General features: G+C 46.0%; 1 protein-coding gene across 2 annotated transcripts in view; it reads right to left on the reverse strand.

The window, feature by feature from the left end:
• The window catches only part of GNAO1 (G protein subunit alpha o1), a 103,489-nt gene extending 90,701 nt beyond the window's left edge, over positions 1-12,788 (reverse strand). The window contains exons 1-2 of one of the 2 annotated variants that reach the window (XM_088534591.1): positions 12,193-12,772; positions 12,010-12,052 (exon numbers count right to left, since the gene is read on the reverse strand). In XM_088534591.1, the coding sequence (XP_088390717.1) occupies positions 12,010-12,052; positions 12,193-12,310 (161 nt within the window). In that variant the 5' untranslated portion in view covers positions 12,311-12,772. Of the gene's footprint in view, positions 1-12,009; positions 12,053-12,192 lie in introns of both variants that reach the window. The other variant, XM_088534592.1, reaches the window with a different exon arrangement.
• Between the last annotated feature and the right edge of the window lie 5,524 nt (positions 12,789-18,312).

Here is an 18,312-nt window from a genome sequence, read left to right on the forward strand (position 1 = left end):
CCTAGTATCTGTAATAGCCAACTATTATTTCCATTTTACAGAAATAAAATCCAGATCAATTCCTGATGCTACATTGCAAGTTTAAAATGGCTTTCAACTACTATTAGCAGGCCTTTAAATGTGATAGTGGTGACATCCCAATAAAAGCAAAATACTTATGGGAGGAATTAAGCTATTGGAATGACCAGAGTTATGCTGAACATGCTCCTTGCGCAGCTGGCAAAGCAAAAAAAAACAAGCAGGAACAACCTGATGATAACCATTTTCTGGAGAAAGGAAAGCTCATCTCGGCAGAGGAGCTTCTCTGTGACAACCCCAAGCATTCAAAAGCCTCTTCCACGACATGGGAAACCAGCAGAGACCAGAAGTATGAACCAAGCCAGACCATTTTTCTTACACCAGTGTAACTGAGGGCAGGAGGTAAAATGAGTGCAAAATGCCACCGTTCTGACTTTAGTAATAGCCACTTGGCAGCATTTTGATGGCTGCAGAGGAAGGAAAACAACAGCAAATTATGTTCATTGTCCATTTTAAGTCTTCCAGATGGCAAATAAATTCAGTTCTTTAGGAAGAAAAATTCCCTTGCATTGGACAAGTTTTGGAACAGTTACAAACACAAGATCTATTGTTCTGGCTGCATTTGTTGGAGCCCTAGGCATATCATAAAAAAAGAGTCTTATTTGAAGGCTTTTATCTTCCTGGTCATCTAATTTAGCTCCTTCCAGGGTGGTCATTTCTTTTCTTCTGTTGTCGTCTTCGTTAGATTGAGAGATGAAACCAAGACTCGTTAGCAGCCTTGAGCAGGGCATCAATGCTGGTTTGGATTTTCCCTGTCTTCTGTTTAATTGAATTTTCATTTGTATCTCTTCAGCTGTTTCCCCTCCAAGGCCTTTCCTCCCCCTGCTCCTTTTCTCCACTCATCCATATATATCATACGAGTGTTTCTGGCAAGCACCAGCTGCAGATACAAGTTCATGCAAGTTCTTGGGCATCTTCTACTTTTAGAAAACCCACCAACAGGCCAAATATCACCAGTGACTGTTCTGTGAATCTTGAAGCCTGATTTTTTTTGGAAAGACCAGTCTCTCTACTAATTTACTACTCTTTGAAACGTGTGGTAAGACTTGGAGGACTGCAGGGCCCTCACTTGTTGATGCAGTGCACGAAGGAAGTCCTGCGTGGGCTTAAAGGCTCGCTTCCTGGTGGGTTAGCTCTGAAATAATACTGATGGTCCAAATACAGTTTAATGAAAACTGGGGGGGAACAAGTACAAAGACAACCTTCCTCCTCCTGGTGGTGCTGCTTCTTGCCGGAGTTATTTGCTCAGCCAGAACAAATAGCTCTGTGATGGAGATAATTTTTATGCCTTGGACCCACGTGGTTTGTTTGGGTTTAAGCTCCAAAGGGAATCTAAGGGTCTGGTAGACAGGCCTGCTCTGGGATTCCTGTGGTTGGGAACATGCTGCGTTGGTGTATGATGCCTTCAAATCCAGTAAATGATATTTGGACTTTACAGGATGGACAGAATGAGAAACAGATGCATGTAAAGGTTTCTCCGAGCACCCCATCTCCAGGCAGGGCAGCACATGCTGAACGGAGGTGTATCAAAAAGCAGGGTGGGCTCTGGATTTCTTATCCATGTCCTCAAGTCCACAAAATGCAGAGACTCAACTCAAAACATAGCCTAGCCAAGTGTTGCCTACGTAAGACCCCCTTCCTCTCACAACAGCATTTCTTTTGGCTTTCAGTTTGTTTGCTTGGACATGGGTCATTACAAATTCAAATTCACATAGAGGGAGCCAGGACACAAGATCTTTCCTTTCTACCTTGAACTGGCATCACTTCCTCCAGCTACTTCCTACCATTATGGGGCCTGAACAATTCACATTTGTGCTTGAAGACAATCCCTCTTTCACTGGAGATGTTCAGCAGGGGGAAGGTAAAGCCCCCGCTAGCTTCTCTAGCCAATCTTCGGGAAAAAGGCTAAGGATGTAACTCAGCTCAGAGCTTCACCCGTTCGTTTTTCTGCAGCCTGATGTTCAAAGCTCATCTGAGCTGGGAGCTGATGAGAAGTGGAAATTTCCGAGAAAAAAATCAACCTATTGGGAAAATCTATAGACACTTAAACACTATAGTTGAGTGATATACAACTGTGAAAATTTCTGTGTCTTTAAGTCTTTTAAAACTAAATCATATGAAACACTGAGGAATATGTGACATAGAAGAGTTGTACATTGGGACAGGGCTGGACAAAATGACCTTTCCATGATCTATTCCATCACTGACCTGCACTGTTTTTGCTTGTAACCCATTACTCTGAAGCTGTTCACCATTTTGCTGTGACAAGGGCAGCTTACGTCAATCAACTCGTGACTTGGAATTTCTGTCTTTTTAACCCAGGAGCTTTCAGAGGAAACCTAGATTCTCATTTGAATATTCACCTTTCTTGCTCCTGCACAGGGCACTGAGAAGTTGACATTGCCTTTGACTGTGACGCTCGGTCAACATGACACAACCTGAGAGATACCAAGGTATGTTTTGCTATTAAGTGAAAGACTGCAGCACTGCCCGCCATTAATAATTCAGCATGACTCTCCTACTGAATATAAGGTCTGATTTTGCTTCTGCAAATGTTTGCATTTATTTTTATGCTCATTCAACTCCTGATGGAGAAAGATAAATATATATATATACACTGCATGAATTTTGGGCAAATGGTCCAGTGTCTCTTTGCTTCCAGTACTGCTGTAACTTATGTGCAGTAACTTATATCAAAGAGGTCTTCTAGGAGGGAGTCAATGTGAGATAGGAGAGGACTAGATTTTAAAAGTGAAGCTGAACTGAGACAGTTTCTCTCCCTTTCTACATCGCTTTAGTGTTGGCTACAGAAGTCTTGCAGCTAATAAAGATGTGGGTCTTGCTCCTGCAGCCTCCTCCTGCCTCATGTATGCTTTTCACCATCTGCACTGAGTTTTCCATCTTTTCCTTGTCTTCACTGGGGGAGCCAAACCTCTGCTAGGCTGGTCCTTTCTCTCCTGCTTGTTTTTATGTGATGTTACAAGTCAGGAAATTAAATGTGTTTCCATTCCCGCTGGGGACAATGCAGGACCTTAGTTGAAGCTTACAGGTCATGGGTGTAAAAGGCAGTGGGAGAGGTGGTTCGTTCAAATTTTGGGCTCCAGAAAACAGTAGCTTGTGAGTTTTCTTGTTATTTCCCAAATGACTTAATGCATAGCATCATCTTGGGGAAAAGGCTCATTGCATAAATGCCTCCTTCAAAGAAAAGAGGAAATAGAAGACTTAACGAGAAAAAATGACTTAATGATGGTGAGGGTAAACTCTCTTTGAAGCTCTTAAGAGGCTAGGAATGTGATAAATATCTTTCATGAAGGACTTTCTAGTCTGATTTACTTACAGCAAAGGTGTCCACAAAGGTGTCTTACTGAAGCTGTGAATTGGGGAGTCCTTGGAAAGCAGAGAGCATGGGAATAGCTCACCAGTTTGGATGGGAAACTCAGAGAAGCTGGTGATTTCTGTGCACATCACTCTCCTCTTTAAAGGGCTGCAAAGAGAGCAGACTTGTGCAAAATCAGCTTGGGTACTGCTCTGAGGCTAACTAGGGTAACAAGAGGCTTTTAATGCAGGCTGCAAAACTTGCACACAACAAGATGGAATGTGAAAATACCATTTGTTGCTTGTATATAATCAAGATTGTGCAGCATTTGGGCAGCTCAGGGGAGGAAAGCTACCATATAACTTATCCAAGGCTGAGGGTAAATGAAATCTCCAAAGCCCAGGACAACTAAGGCGTGTTATAAAACCAGAGAGATCATTCTAGTGTGAAGCAAACCTGAGCTCTGCATTAAAAATGCAAATGTGATTGAAATAGCATACCCAGGTAAAATGGATTTGACCTCTGTTAGCGTAAGGGATGTGCTAACTACGATGAAACGGCAGCAAAAATGTGGAAAGGACACTTTCTTCTTCACTGCACTGTGGGTCACAGGAAATTTATTTAAAACAATGCAGATGTTTCAAGCTAGTGGAAGATTTTGCACTTCTTTTACAGGTACTAATGCGAGAAAATAAGGCCTGTTTAAAAAAAAATCATTTAAATGACTGAAGGTACATACAGATTTTGAAAAAACTATTTTCAAAGATTTAGGATGTAACTGATTTACCTTCAACAAATCAATCCCTAACTTGGAGAACTAACAAGGAGTTAGTGAATCTGTCAACAGTCTTTCCTCTCAGCCTTCAGTACTGTAGGAGAGTATTTGTGGAGTGCTTCTTTCTGCCTTTTCTGAGCTATGTTAACTCAGCTCAGTGCCAGTGAGTTAACCAGCTCAGAGCCTAGTTCCCTGCGTCTCCACATGAGCAGGGACAGCCAGCAATATATGAAACCCACATCATTAACGAACAGCGATGTTAATCAAACCGCAGCTGAAGATTTCAGAGGGCTGCCTGCAAAACGCTGCACAGAGTAAATCTAGGGAAATGACATCTAAAAGCACAGAATCCAACCCAAGTAGTCTGGAGGGGAATTAAAAGCAGTAACCAAATATTTAAGGCTGAGCCTAGTGTTTTGTGCCTTCTAAAAGAGAACTGTGCTAACTGCCCAAGTTGACCTTGACTGGTTTCCCCATAGAGATGTAGTTGCCTAGTTAAAAAAAAGTTAAAAACTTTGAATAAGGAGACTTATTTAGGTTTTCTTGTCACAGGATCTGTGAGTAACTTAGAGGTCCTGAGTGCAATCTCCTGCCCAGAGCAGAGCCCTGACCGCTCCGAGGCCGAAGGGCCAGCGCGGTGCAGTTGCCTGGCTAGATCTAGCCCCAAACAGTTTCAGGCAGTCTCATTTCTTAAAGTCATTAAATGCACCTATAAAATACTGCACTTAAATGTGCACTTTCTAAAATCAGACAGTTTTATCTCTTGCTACTGGTATCCCAAAAAATGGCTGTAACAAACAAATTTGAGATCTGGTACCTGAGAGCCCTCGAGGCAAAATTGGAAGCAAAGTAGCATGGAAAGGCCATAACAAAAGAATCCTCCCCTCCTCAGAGGCATAAAAAGGCTCTGCATGAGCATTTGGGCAAAGGTTGGATGCAGAAGATGACACTAAAACTGGGTGGTAATCAGCATAAGCAGAGATGAACCTGCTGTGGTCTCCAGCATGTGTGAAAAGTGGCAGCAGAGGGACAGGCTCAGAGCGGCACTTTGGGAAGATCAACACAACCGTTTTGCTGGGTGAGGAGACGCGAGATGCGCTGGGCAGCTTCAGGCAGGCTCTGTGCTGACTGGGTTTGTGCCCAGGTTAACGAGGGAGCCACTAGAACTCTTACGATCTTGCTTTTCAGAGGATGCTCTAAGAAATAAATGTGGCAAAAATCAGAAAATCTGCAATTGAACTCCTGCTCTGGGTCACTTCAAAGTAGGAAATGTATCTGAAACTTTCCATCAGGCTGGATTTAGTCTCATTAGGTAGGGTGAAGGCAGAGCCTTTTGGCACAGCTGTCTCACCCAAAGCAGGGCTTAGTTTCCAATTATTTTTCTGTGTAAGTCTCTGATCCTCTGTGCTTATCTATGTCCATATGAATGAATTTGCACAGCTAGCAAATTCTGCCTGGGACATGGTGAAAAACCTGAGGACTTAATTTGTTTTCAAGTTAAAATGCTCACTTTATACTGAGCTTTGTTTCAGCTGGAATTGGGTTTTTCTCACCTGAAATGTGTAAAGCTTAAATGCTCATCCCAAATTCAGTTCTGGGGAGAGGGGGAACCTTCGCTCTCAGAATTGATTTTAAAATCAAGGTATATTTATCCAATTATTATGAAACCTAAATACATCATTTTGGAGGGCTTTATCTCACTGTTCTAGACCCCTTGTGAGAAGCTTTTTCACAGACAAGAAACTCTGAAAATTTATTTCAAAGTCCTATGCAGGAGCGTTTACAAAAATCAGAATGAAATTTTCATCCCGAGTATCTGCTTGTGTCAGAAGGCCTCACCTATTCATTTGACCGCAGATGGGAAGAAGACAGCGCAATTTGATCTCCCCAATTAGAACTAAAAGTACCAGTGTAATAATTAAAGTTTCATGCCCTCTCATGTAGTAAAAACACTGCAAAGAGGAATTAACAATAAACTTACTTCTTGAAATAATCTGTAACAGAAGTAGGAGATTCAGCCCTAATACTGAGTTAGTTACTGATGCATAGGACAGATTACTAATTTATAATTATAATCTCTTCCTCCTTACGCTGTCTTGTGAGGGCTTAGTGCACGCAGCACAGATGCAGGTAGCAAATCAAGGAGCATCAGCTCAAATGTCTAATGTTCACTTTGGATGCTGCAGATGTTTGTTAATTTACAGAATCGTGTTTCCTGCTCGAGAACTGGCCAGGCAGCAACCACCTTGAAAGTAACAAGTTGATGCGGCACTTTGAGATTTTTGCTGAGCTGTAAATCAGGACCATGACAATTTATCCCATAACTAAACAGCAGAAAACAAGGACATGCTGCTAGGAGCTCACTGCTTTATTCAATAAGGCTTTTCCCATTCATATGGAAAAATGACTTGAAAAATCTCACTGCTCATTTTGAAGAGACCCAGCAGTGGTTGATATCAGCCCAATACAAAATTCTTCCAAAAATTCAGAGAGCCTGGTGGCCAGTCCCTGCTCTGCTGAGGCCAGCGGGACAGGGCTGTATTGAGTCACTGGCGCTGTACGGAAAGCAAGGAAATACCATCACGCCCCTGCTCCCACAGACCCCCGGCTACAAAACCATTTTTTTCTAGATTATTATGCCTACCATCCATTTTGTGTGCTCAGCCTTCCCTTTTCTGTCATACCTAGTCCTTTAAAAACAGACAGAGTATAAATCCCAGCGTTCTGCTAGGGGATAGGGTACATTTTTATCATTTAGGTTATATTTTTCTCGGTGCAGGTCTGCTCTATCTGGGTTTTCTCCTGGGGAGTGCTTGAGCTCATCGGTCCTGCTGGTGCCAAGAGGACTGAAAACCCAGGTCCAATGTAGACACAGAAGGATATGACTGCCCTGGCTTTCTTTACATAAAGCTATTAAGATATTTTCAAATAAAATTTACCTCCTCAGTATGGGATAAATAACTTAATCAAACCAATATCAGGAAACAGCTGGAACCCGACGGGAGAGAGAGAGATACAGAGCGGTGCTTTTTAATGTCTCCTTGGGTGCATTTGACCATCAAAATAGTCCTGAGCCCGGACACACAGACGGTGGAAGTTCTGCTGAGGAGCTGATATTGTTCTGGTGACCAAGCAGAGCGAGTCACGCTCAAGATGAAAGGAAAATGAAGCACTTTCTAGCCCTTCCTATGCTCCTCTTTCAGGGTCAAAAATATTATTGATTGGCAATTGGAAAACAGATGTGATGTCAACTTCGTCCATGATTCCCTGGGCCTCTATCTGAGCAAGTGGTCCCTGATTCTTTCTCAATTAACTTGAAAGCTGGGAAAGCATTTTTATTGGTAAGCTAAGAAATGCCTCCATCCAGGGTTTTATTTTATTACCACAATAAGCAGGCAGTGAGAGAGCTCTGGATTAAGGGGCTTTTTCTTCCTTTTGCTCAGCGCTACACAACTGTCACTTTCTCTGTTTTGTGATATCCAGTAGCATTTTCCAGCCTTATGCATTTTCTGATATTAAACAGAATCTAAGCAGCTTCTTGTAATCAGGACTGTAATTCTCAGACATCCCTACATCTGCTATTTGTGTGAATGGTCTTAGAAATAAAATGAGAATGATTCAATTAACAATTTAAGGGGATTTTTATATTAGGCAGAGCATCTCATTAACATTAGGAAAATCAGGGCAAAAATTGTTAATATTTCCCTCTAAGAACGTAATTAAAATGAACTTTTAAGGAAAGGAAAATGGTCTTCATTTGTGAATGAAGCTTAGTCATTTCCAGGATCCTAACTGCCCCACAAAGATTTGAAATACATTGGATCTCATAAAAACTGTACACTGGGCGGGTATCATCTTTGATATGGGAAGAATTTGGCCCAAAGTCCAGTGAGGTCAAGGGGAAGCTCTGGGGTGACAGCATTCTATGTGACCCTAAATAAGTGAGACCACTGGTGTCTTGCTAAGGATAAAAAAACAGGAGTCAGGCTTCAAAAATGAGCAAGCAATTGAGATCTGTTTTATTCCATTTGGGCTGTTTTCATTTTGCTCCCAAATCTTGCATATTTAGGCTAGAATTAGGGCATAAAAAAAATCTCTAAAGTGAGGAGAGGTGGATGATTTATTTTAAAAGCAACAACAAAGAAATAAGGAAAGAATGCCCTAAAAACAGAGCTTGCTGCCCACTCATTATGCAATTCCAGGCCAAATGGAAGCAATTTCAAGCTCTAAAGCAACCATAAATCTCATGAGATTTGTAAAGGCACCAGAAAGGGTGGCAAAACTCTTCAAATCCCCTGGCCCTGTGATTCTGAATGTCTCTGAGAAATGTTGACGGTTCTCTTTTGCCAGACCCTCTCCTCTTTTAGTCTTTCTTAAGAATCCAGGATCAAATTCTGTCTTCTGCACCCAGTCACACTCACAGTTTAACCGTGGATTTTGGAGCCTATAGGATAGATTATTCTTTCCCCATCTGTGCTGTAAATTGCCGTTGTAAGAAAAACTTTTGACCTTTCTCGTGACTTGAGCAGGAGGTGAAGGAGTTCAGAAATCTGCAAAACCAAACTCTGTGCTTGCGTTGGGCTTTCTGGGGTGTCAAACCAGCAGCTCCAATGGACTCATGATTTTGTCTCCTGCAAACGCAGCAGTTACTGGGAAGCTTGACTGCTTGCAGGACAGGCTTTAACTCTGCAAAGGGGCTGGATGAAACTCACTTGATCACAGGTAACTAATCACGACCCTGTAAGACTTTATTTACTGCCTGGTTCTTCCTCTCTGAGTGACCATCAACCTGCTGTTGCCTTGGCTCATGCTGAATCAGTTCTTTATTTCACTCTTCCTCCTGCCCAGATCAAGTAGAAGAGCCAAGAAAGTGCCTTTGCCTCCCTCACTTTCCCTCTTTTCCCCCCCATTTCCATGGGCAGTCGTCCCTGGATAAGGGTTCATGCTCAGGTGTGAGCTGTCTCCTGGCCAGACTGAAGAGGAGAACCACAACCTTTTATATTCATTTGTCATGACTCAGTCTAATGCCTCTTACAACTGCTTGGTTAGCCAAGCCAAACAGAAAACAAAGCAGATCCCTGGCTGCATTTGGGGAGCAGATTTGCCTCTTTCTTCGGAGCTCATTAAAAGAACCACTTTCATCTTGTTAGATTGCTAAGACATCTCCAGCAGGACGAGATGTGTCATGTCAGAATATGACAGGCAAATTTCTTTTAAGATTTTAAAACTAGGTTGGAAGAGGAGAAGCTTTGCAGTTCAGTGTTGTCACTGGGAGATATTTTTACTATTATGAGTTCCTAAAACAAGAAGCAAATTAAGATCTGTCAAAGAAAAAAAAAAAACAAACCCAAGATGTATTTTGTCTTGCCCACTAACACTGCTACTGCAAAATCTCTTTCAGTTAACAAGTATTTTGAGTATAGATTAATGCAGCAGGGCTGTTAATATTCCTGTCCTCTACCCCCCAGCAGCCACAGCCACTGGCCTGCAATGCTTCCCCCTTGCTTGTACAGACCCAGCTCTGCTGCGGACTGGCACAGCCCTGCTCTGGGTCACGGCCACCAAGCGTGTGAGCAGCACAGGACAAGCCACAAGGGCTGCACGGCCACCTTGTCAACCCCCACAGCATGGGATATTCCCTGGTCTGGGAAAGGGGCTGCTGGCACGAAACCACTAAATACTGCAACGTGGGCGCATAGAAAGAAGAAGAAGGCCTCAAGTGAGTGTTCACAACCCCTCGTTACGTTTTGGTGGTGTTTACCATAAAATTGCCAAGATGGGCTGTAAAGGCAGAGGGTGGGGACTGCTTCTCACTCCAGAGAACTTCATTAGATTACCCGTAATTCAGTTACTTAGAGAGCGAGTAGAGCCCGGGGCTGTTTTGAGGGGCTTTTTGGAAAAGGTCAAGGCAATATATCAGCTGGCTATTGGGACTGATGGCTTTTGGGGAAGATGATAGTAGATGTTTAAAGATAAGAAGCTGGAGCATTGCACGTATTTCAGTGTTCTGCTGAGTAGCAGTAGTGAGACACGCTTGGTGTCTTCCTAGGCTGGGGCCCGCTGATGAACAAACATCTTCGCTAGCATTAGTTACAAGCCCCCATAAAAATATCCCAGAATAACCACTGCGGTCTTAACTCTGTGTTACAACCCAGAAAACAGGATTGCACATTGCAGTCTTCTCACATCCTCCACATTTATTTCAAGATGTAAGTTACAAAAAATGATGGTGTCCATTGCAGACCTACATTAAAGAGAATTTACAGAGGTGGGGTGATGTGAGTGGAGGATGAATTTCTCCAGTACAGTAACTCCTTTTCCCGTGGCTGCATGGAAGAGCAACCAGCCCCGGCGGGCGCAGATCCAAGGGTGTGGGACACGCGACCAAGCACCCTGAGCACGAAGGGGAGGGTTGTTCCTGGGCCTGCGCTGCCTCAGCTGGGGCATGTGCCAACCTCCTGCTCCACCTCTGCCCATCCCCAGCACCTCTGTGGGCTGGTTAACTCCCCATGCCATAGCTAGAGGATACTTCCAAATCTTTCAGCCTTGATTAATTTTACAAATCTTAATCTCCACCCTGGCCACGCTCTCTGGTTACTGTAGTTTTCACCTGTCCCTTCCTTTACCCAATATCTCAAGATTTACTGTGTAACCTCCTAGCCCTCCATTACCAATATCTATTCCCTATTCCTTTGTCTTAGTATTTTGTTGGAGATTCTCATGCCGCTTTTCAGGGCAACAGCCACAAGTGAAACTGCTACAGCCATCCCCGAAGACGACATTTATTATCTAAAAGGACTCTGATACCACAGTATTCAAACAATACAACAAAATAGCTGTCTCTTTCCCCAATATCTAATGACATCTGCGCCCGCAGCGGGTGCGGGAGAGCGGGGGGGTGTCCAGCCTTGGAGGCCTCGCCCGGACCCGCCATTCCAGGTCTCTCTGTCGGTAACGGGTGGGAGCTGCTCTGCAACCCCCCTCTTCCCCCGCGCCCCCCCGAGTGGCTCCGAGCCCCTTCGGCTCCTTCCGAGCCCGCTCGGCCGCTCCCCGAGCTCTTCCGAGCGGCGGCCGAAGGGAGCCGAGCGCGGCGCTCGGGCTCCGCCGGGAGGAGCCGAACGGCGCCGAGGCGGCGGGTTCGAGGCCCCGCTGGGCGCTGTCCACCACGGGAAGCGCCTGAACGCGGCCGCCGGGGCCCGGGGAGCCCTCGCGGGCGCGGAGCCCTCCGCAGGCAGCGGCGCGACGAGCGCGCCGCCTTCCCCGCCGCACGGGGCGAGGCGCGGGGTGGCTCCGTGATGGCGCCGCCTTGAAGCTGCCCGTCACGGCCGCGCCCGGGCACGGCGAGGGCCGCGGCCCCCGCGCCACGGGGGCGGCCGCCGGGGGGATGCGCCGCGCGGCTCCCGCCCGCGCTGTCAGCGTCGCCGGCGCCCGGCAGCCGAGCGCCTCTCGAGCGATTAAAGGCTGTGGTGAAGGGGCACCCAACCCGCCGCACCGACAGCGGTTATTCATTTGCATGTTTATTATTTTAACGTTATTTTTGTCCTTTTTTTTTTTTTTGGTGAAATAAGCTCCGCAGCGGCGGGCGCGGCCGCGGCGCCGCTTCAGCACCACGGCGGCGCCGAACAGCAGCGGGGCGCCGCCCGCCGCAGGTAACATGGCGGCCGCGGGCACCTCGGCGGCCGCCGCCCCGCCGCGCCCCGCCCCGCCGCGCGGCCGTTATGATCGCGACCCCCCCACACACACACTCCCTCCTCCGCGCGCGGAGCGGCCGTTACGGCCGTTATTCGCCCCCCCATCCCCCGGCTCCCGCTCCCCGCAACGCGGCGGCGGCGGCACCTACTTCATCTGCTTCACGATGGTGCTTTTGCCCGACTCTCCGGCCCCTGTGGAGAGAGCAGAGGGCGGTGAGCGCGGCGGTGGGGAAGGAAGGAAGGGATGGAAGGGAAAGGATGGAAGGGAGGGAAAGGATGCACGGAAGGGATGGAAGGAAGATAAAGGATGGAAGAAAGGGACTCGCTCTCACCTAGCAGCAGCAGCTTCACGTCTTTGGCGGCGCTGATGCCGTCCTCCTTGAGGTTCTTCTCGATGGCCTTGCTGCGCTCCAGGGCGGCCCGCTCCTCGGCGCTCAGGGTACATCCCATGGCGGCCCCGAAAATGCAAAAATTAAAATAATAAAAAAAAATGGAAAAAAAAAAAAAAAAACGGGCGGGGGGCCCCCACCGCCGCCTCGGCTGGCTCCTCCGCGGGCAGGGGAGCAGGCAGGGGCAGCCCCGGTCCAGCGGCGAAAAAAAATAAGATAATAATAATAAAAGAGCCTCGACACGGAAAGGAGGAAAAAATAGAAAAAAAATAACAGGTTGGTAAATCTCAGGGCGGCGCGGCGAGTCCTCGGCGGGCGGCGGCTCCCTGCTGCCCGCTCCCTGGTGATCAGCGCATCCGAGTGGGCACCGGGCGGAGCGGGGCTGCGGGCACCGCGAGCGCTTCCCGGCGGCGAGGCGGGGGCGGAGGAGGAGGAGGGCGAGGAGGGCTCGTGGCGGGGGGTGGGCCGGGCCCGTCCTTCCCTTCCCTTCGCTTCCCGCCCCTCCGCGGCGCGGGCGGCGGCGGAGCCTAATGGAGGCGGCGGGGGGGGCTCGCGGCGCCGCCGGCCGCGCCCGTGACGCGCGCGCCCCGCGCATGCTCGCGGCGGGCCCGGCCCGCGGCCACTAGGCCCGGGGTGCCCGGCCCGTGGGGCTGGAAGCGGCCACCCCTCATCAAGTCTCCCCACCATTTTGGATGTGTTTTCCCTCAGCCTGATTAACAGGTGGGTTTTTTCCTTCCCCCCTTTCCCCCCCGCCTTCTTTTTCCATGCTGCAGCGCAATCACAGATGCCTTTTCGCCACAGAAGCTGCCTGGTTTTCAGAAGCCCTCCGCCGCATCCAGCAGCTCTTCAGGAGCGATAGTTAAAATACTGCAATTTTCCTGTCTGGTTTCACTATTTCATAAGGCTAGAAATAGGGACGGAACAGAAGATGTCAATAGGGAAAATACACAAGACTGTCTATGAAATGCGTTCCCAGTGCCCTACACAAGTGACAATATATTCAGCTCTGATCCATAACATTGACTGATATGTGACAGTTTGACTATAAAAAAAATAGGAAGGAAAGGATGAAATGTTGAGGGCAGCAAGCTAAAAGACACCAGCCCTACAGATGAGCAGTGTCGTGCACGGCAGATTTTTCCGCTTTGGGCCTCTGCTCACTGTCTCTTCTGAGCACTTATTACATCCTGCTATTGAGTTCTGCGGTCACTGCATCTACACATCCTTCCTTTAGGGTAGAAATACCATTTCTAATAGCACTTCCAGTATGTTAAGCACTGCTTCTCTGGCACTTTCCTTCCTTCATCTCCTCCCAGCGCTGTTTCCATCACATTCCCCTTTCAGAATCTGTGATTCCACACCTGTGAAAGGATGAGAAAAAAGACCTGGTGCTTAATGCGGTAAAAAGAGAGATGGAAGGAAGAAATGGGTGAAAAGAAAAACCAAAAGGTAGCTCATAAATAATGTTAGTACATTCAAGGAGCAGTGATATTTACTGCACCTGTGAGAGCTAACAGGTACCATATATCTGAATTTGGGGCAATTTGTATGTGGAAGCTCCTAGGAATGAAATGATTCATGCACAGAAAAGCAAGCTGGCCACATGTCTTCAGTTGGGAATAAATGGAGACGTGACTGATTACAGAGTGGTTCCTGTTCTTTCATACCCATGCAAATCCTTTGTGTAAAATCAATGGGATCAGAATTTCAATCAATAAGTTTCATTTCAGCAGTACTAGCCAGAGGGCGTCAGGAGAGGTGCAGTAAAAGAAAAGCACAAACAAAACTGCAGAGACAGCGGCCTCCTGAGATGGCTGCATTTCACTTGCCATCTTCTCCAGAAATCTGCCAGCCTCAGAGTCATATTGGGAGATTCTCCAAGGAGTTCTCGAGGAGATTTCGTCTTCCATATCAGCCTCTGGCTACTCATTCTGTGACAAATTTGTAGCCTCTGCCTCCTGCCACAGAGAGAATGATTCACTTCTGCATAGCTGGTAGAGGGTCTGCACGAGGCCTTTCCCCTCTGCGGGGTCCTGCTCTCTCTATGTGTCCGCTAATCCCTTTTAGAAGGGATAATGAACAAGTCTTCTCCTCCGTGTCTCCAGTCTCAGATTCAGAGGAGCAGCTGTGCAATGGAGATGTTTCTGAGCCAAGTTTTGCAGGTTTTGTGTCACTGCTAATCGAGTGGGGCTGCTGGGAAGGTTTCCTTTGAGCTTTTCTTAGAAAGGAATTTCATTCTTTTACAAATTGTCTTCATATAGCAGATGAATTTCAAGAGGTACCTGCCTCACCTACCAAGTGATGAAAATACATAGCAGTCTACTTGGCTTTTGAGTTTAATATAGTGGATTTTGTGGACAAAAATAGTATTCTCACTTTTCAGTAATGGGAGTCCTTGATATGTATGTATACATATATATATACACATGCACTAAAAAGCAGTTGATTTCAGTAAGAACTTCAGAGAAAATTGTTTTCTTAAATATGTGAGATATTTTTCACGACAGGTGTGAGGTAGAGGACTTTTTTTCTGGCCAGTCCTGCAGTTAAACTATTTCAGTCAAAGCGCATGAAGGATAGTGCTTACTTCTTGGACTATTATCTTTATAAACATAACAGTGGTCAGTGTATTTTAAACCAAAACCCTCATTCTCCTCTATCTCTCATCAGCACCTTATTAAGAGCATGCTTCTCTTCACAATCTGTTTTCAACTGTTTTACTAGAAAGAAGATTAATTAGATAGGCATTTCTTTAAGACGTGAACGAAGGGAGAATGTTAACACCGCTGATGGATGCCTTTGAAATCTATGGTGATGTTATGAGGTATATTGTCATGTTGTCATCTCCAGGGTGTTGTGTCCTTAGGGGTGGCCAGGTGTCTCCGTCTACATGGTGGAGGAGATGTGTTCTCCAGCAAGCCTCGCTATTACCAGCTCAAGGGTTTACAGAATGCTCTGGCTTCCTTTAACCTAGACACCTTGTTTCCTTTCTAATAGACACATTGTAGGCAGTGCTACGGAGGTGAAGCCACGGAGCGCATCCAGAGGCAGTATTCAGGAAGCCCTTGTGGGTGTCACAGTCTGCACGCAGCCTTGGGAAGCAGTTGCAAAAGCCTGAGCAGATGTGGCCATGAAGGCAACACGTGTTCACGGGTTGTAGCCAGCCTGTGCCTCCCAGCTTCCTGGGAGTTAGTAAAACCAGCTGGGAAAACTGTCCTGAGTGAAAATGAATGGAGTATCTCTGGCGTAAACTCCCACAGCACTCCCACCAGCAGAGCTGAAGCAGCAGTAATGTTGGGAGGCAGCATCACGCTGGATGTCGCCCCCGGAGTTAGTTGTTGTTCATTCTTGGTGAGCTGTTGGTCGGTGTGAAGAGAAAGAGAGGTCAGTCAGGGATGCCGTGACCATAGGAGCTACAGTCCCTTTCAACTTGTCTTTCCCCTCCTACGTCAGGACTCTTCTCTCCAGTCTGAGATTTTATACCTCTTCAGTATGGTTTTAATGCACACGTTAATGGAACTGCCACCAATCCCACACAGAGATAGCAATGCATTCTAGCACATCGCACCATTAGGAAGTTTTCTCCGGATATTCAGCCTAATTTTTCAATCTTTAAATTGATGTCAATTACCCCCCAGCTAAACCTAGTTATACGGTGGAAGACAGGTTTAAAATACTGCATGATCTCACTAAATTGGAGAAATGGACTGAAATCAATACAATGAGAGGCAATAAGAACGCCCAGAAAGGTTAAGTGGTCGATGGAGGAAGGATTAATGAAATGCTCAGATACTAGGTCAAATTGCAAATATCTTACTCACTCCGTCCTACACACATATGTTCTACACAGGCAAACCCAATGAGGAGTTGCCTCAGGATTTGGCCCATGACAGAGAAAGTACAGAACAATATTAGGGGTTGAGATGGATGTAAATTATGTTGCAGTCAAAGTGGAAGAGATACCACAAAACTCAGTGTAGCTGTTGTTATTGTCTGTTATCTCCCTTTTGGGGATGCTGGTAGAAAAAGTCTTTGTGCTGAGGGAGGAGAACAGAGAGTGACTGGGATATGTTCAAAGGAAAGAGAGCAAATGACAGAAGATCTCCTGAGGAAGCCAGAAGGTGGACATAGGTGTCCTGGGGGAGCCCTCGGGGGACAGGAAAGGTCTGTCCACCAGGCCCTCGAAAATCCATGCAGAATGAAGCCATTGCTGAGAACTGTGGCTCACACCACTGACTTCCCAAGGAATTAAATCCGTTTCTGCAGAGTTGAGCTTTTCATATAAAAATAAAGATTTCTGCTACTTGTTATTGTGAAAAGAAACTTTAGGTGTTGCCTGAGATCTGATGTTATCCAAGTATATAGAGAACAACCCGCCCCCCCTTACAGAGTCTCGAAGTGAGAAAGAACTTGTCAATAAGCCTTAATGAGGTGTGAACTTCTCTCCTTTTTCTGCAGTGACTATTCCCAACCTCAAGAAAATTCTTCTGAGTCAATGTTTTCCTTTTTCTAGTAATTTAGGGACACGTGGCAGATAAAGAAGGCTCAGAAGCCTAAAAAAATCAGAAGCCGAGTGAATAATTTACTGTTTTACTGCTGATCACTGGGTTATTTTCACTGTTGGGGACAAGTTTGCATAAAGTCTCATTCTTTTCTGCTCCTTTCTGCAATCCAGCTCCTGTTTGTATGGCACCAGGGAGAGAATAAGAGTGAAACATTCTTTATGATCAAAGCGTTCGTGCTGCCGTGGTGATGTGATAACCGAAATGGGACAGAGCTACAAGTGGGAAGAAGCTTATTTACATCGACTTTCTGCAGTAAGAAATGTATAATGTTCCTGTGCCACATGCTCTAGGTGACCCTGCGCGTGCAGGGGGGTTGGACTAGATGACCTCTAGAGGTCCCTTCCAACCTTAAGCATTCTATGATTCTATAATAACACAAGCGATTCAGCAGGTGGACTGGCAACCTTGAAGAGCAGTGACGCTGAAGCGACACAATGTGGTTCTTAAGGCCACCGTGAAAGTGCCAGGCAGTGTGGCCAGCCTTGGTCCGGACAGAAAGTAGACAAGGGCCATAGTAGTCCTCTGTCGTTCCTATTTTCTTGTTAGCAAGGATGATGATTTATTGGGACTAGCAAAAAAATCTGCCATGAGCCAGGGAGGCCGGTTAGAGCCATAGTCATGAGTAGAAAAATCAGCCATTGCTTGGATTTGATCAAAACGAGTGTAACCTTCCGCATCAAACATCCACACTCAAACAAGCATCTGATTGTGCAGAAGTGTCATTTCATTCAGCTTCTGTCATCAGATGCAAGATCTGGGCATACAATTTAAGCAGCTACATTTACAGCACTTCAGGAGCATTCCTGCTTTTATATAAATGCTATCCAGAAACCTCACAGCTCTCATTCACACAAGTAGTCTTGATGAGTGATTTTACTGAGGAATGCTAATTTAGTCCCTAAAAATATGAGTGTATATTTGCTTTATAGCTCACAGAAACTCATTCCAAGTACAAATCAGTTAAATTCAATTCCTACCTTTTTTTCCTCCCTTCACAAAGCCCCTTCTCTGCATTTTGTGTGGAATCACCACATAGTTCTTCTATTAGAAATATATAAGCATCTCCTTTCCAAGTTGTATTTCAATGTTATGAGATACTTCCTGATGGTAAGTACTGATGTGATTCATGAAGGCTGGTTAGCTGATGGAGGCTATAATCAGGGAGGAAAAAGAGAGGTACTCTTCCAGCTGAGGATGAGCAGAGGAATTATCTCTCACCTTTGATTGTGAAGAGAGCCTATAGAAACTGCCTGTCCTTGGCTGAAGGTAGCGCTCATGAGCATCCCCACAGCCCCCTAAGCCAAGGACTTGCTTTGACTGGAAGGGAATGGAGAATGACTTATACACACAACAAACAGGCAGGGTTCTTCTTCTGAGAAGGTCAGATTGGGGGAAGCTTCATTTCAGTCAAGGATAAAAGCAAGTAAATAGCACTTTTGGAGCATCAGTACAAATGGTTTACATCAAAATATTGGCTGGATGCTAAAACTGATCCAGG

The sequence above is a fragment of the Tinamus guttatus genome, unplaced genomic scaffold (genome assembly GCF_059628265.1).
Source record: "Tinamus guttatus ecotype Peru unplaced genomic scaffold, ASM5962826v1 Tinamus_guttatus_pri_ptg000576l, whole genome shotgun sequence".
Classification (NCBI taxonomy): Eukaryota; Metazoa; Chordata; class Aves; order Tinamiformes; family Tinamidae; genus Tinamus; species Tinamus guttatus.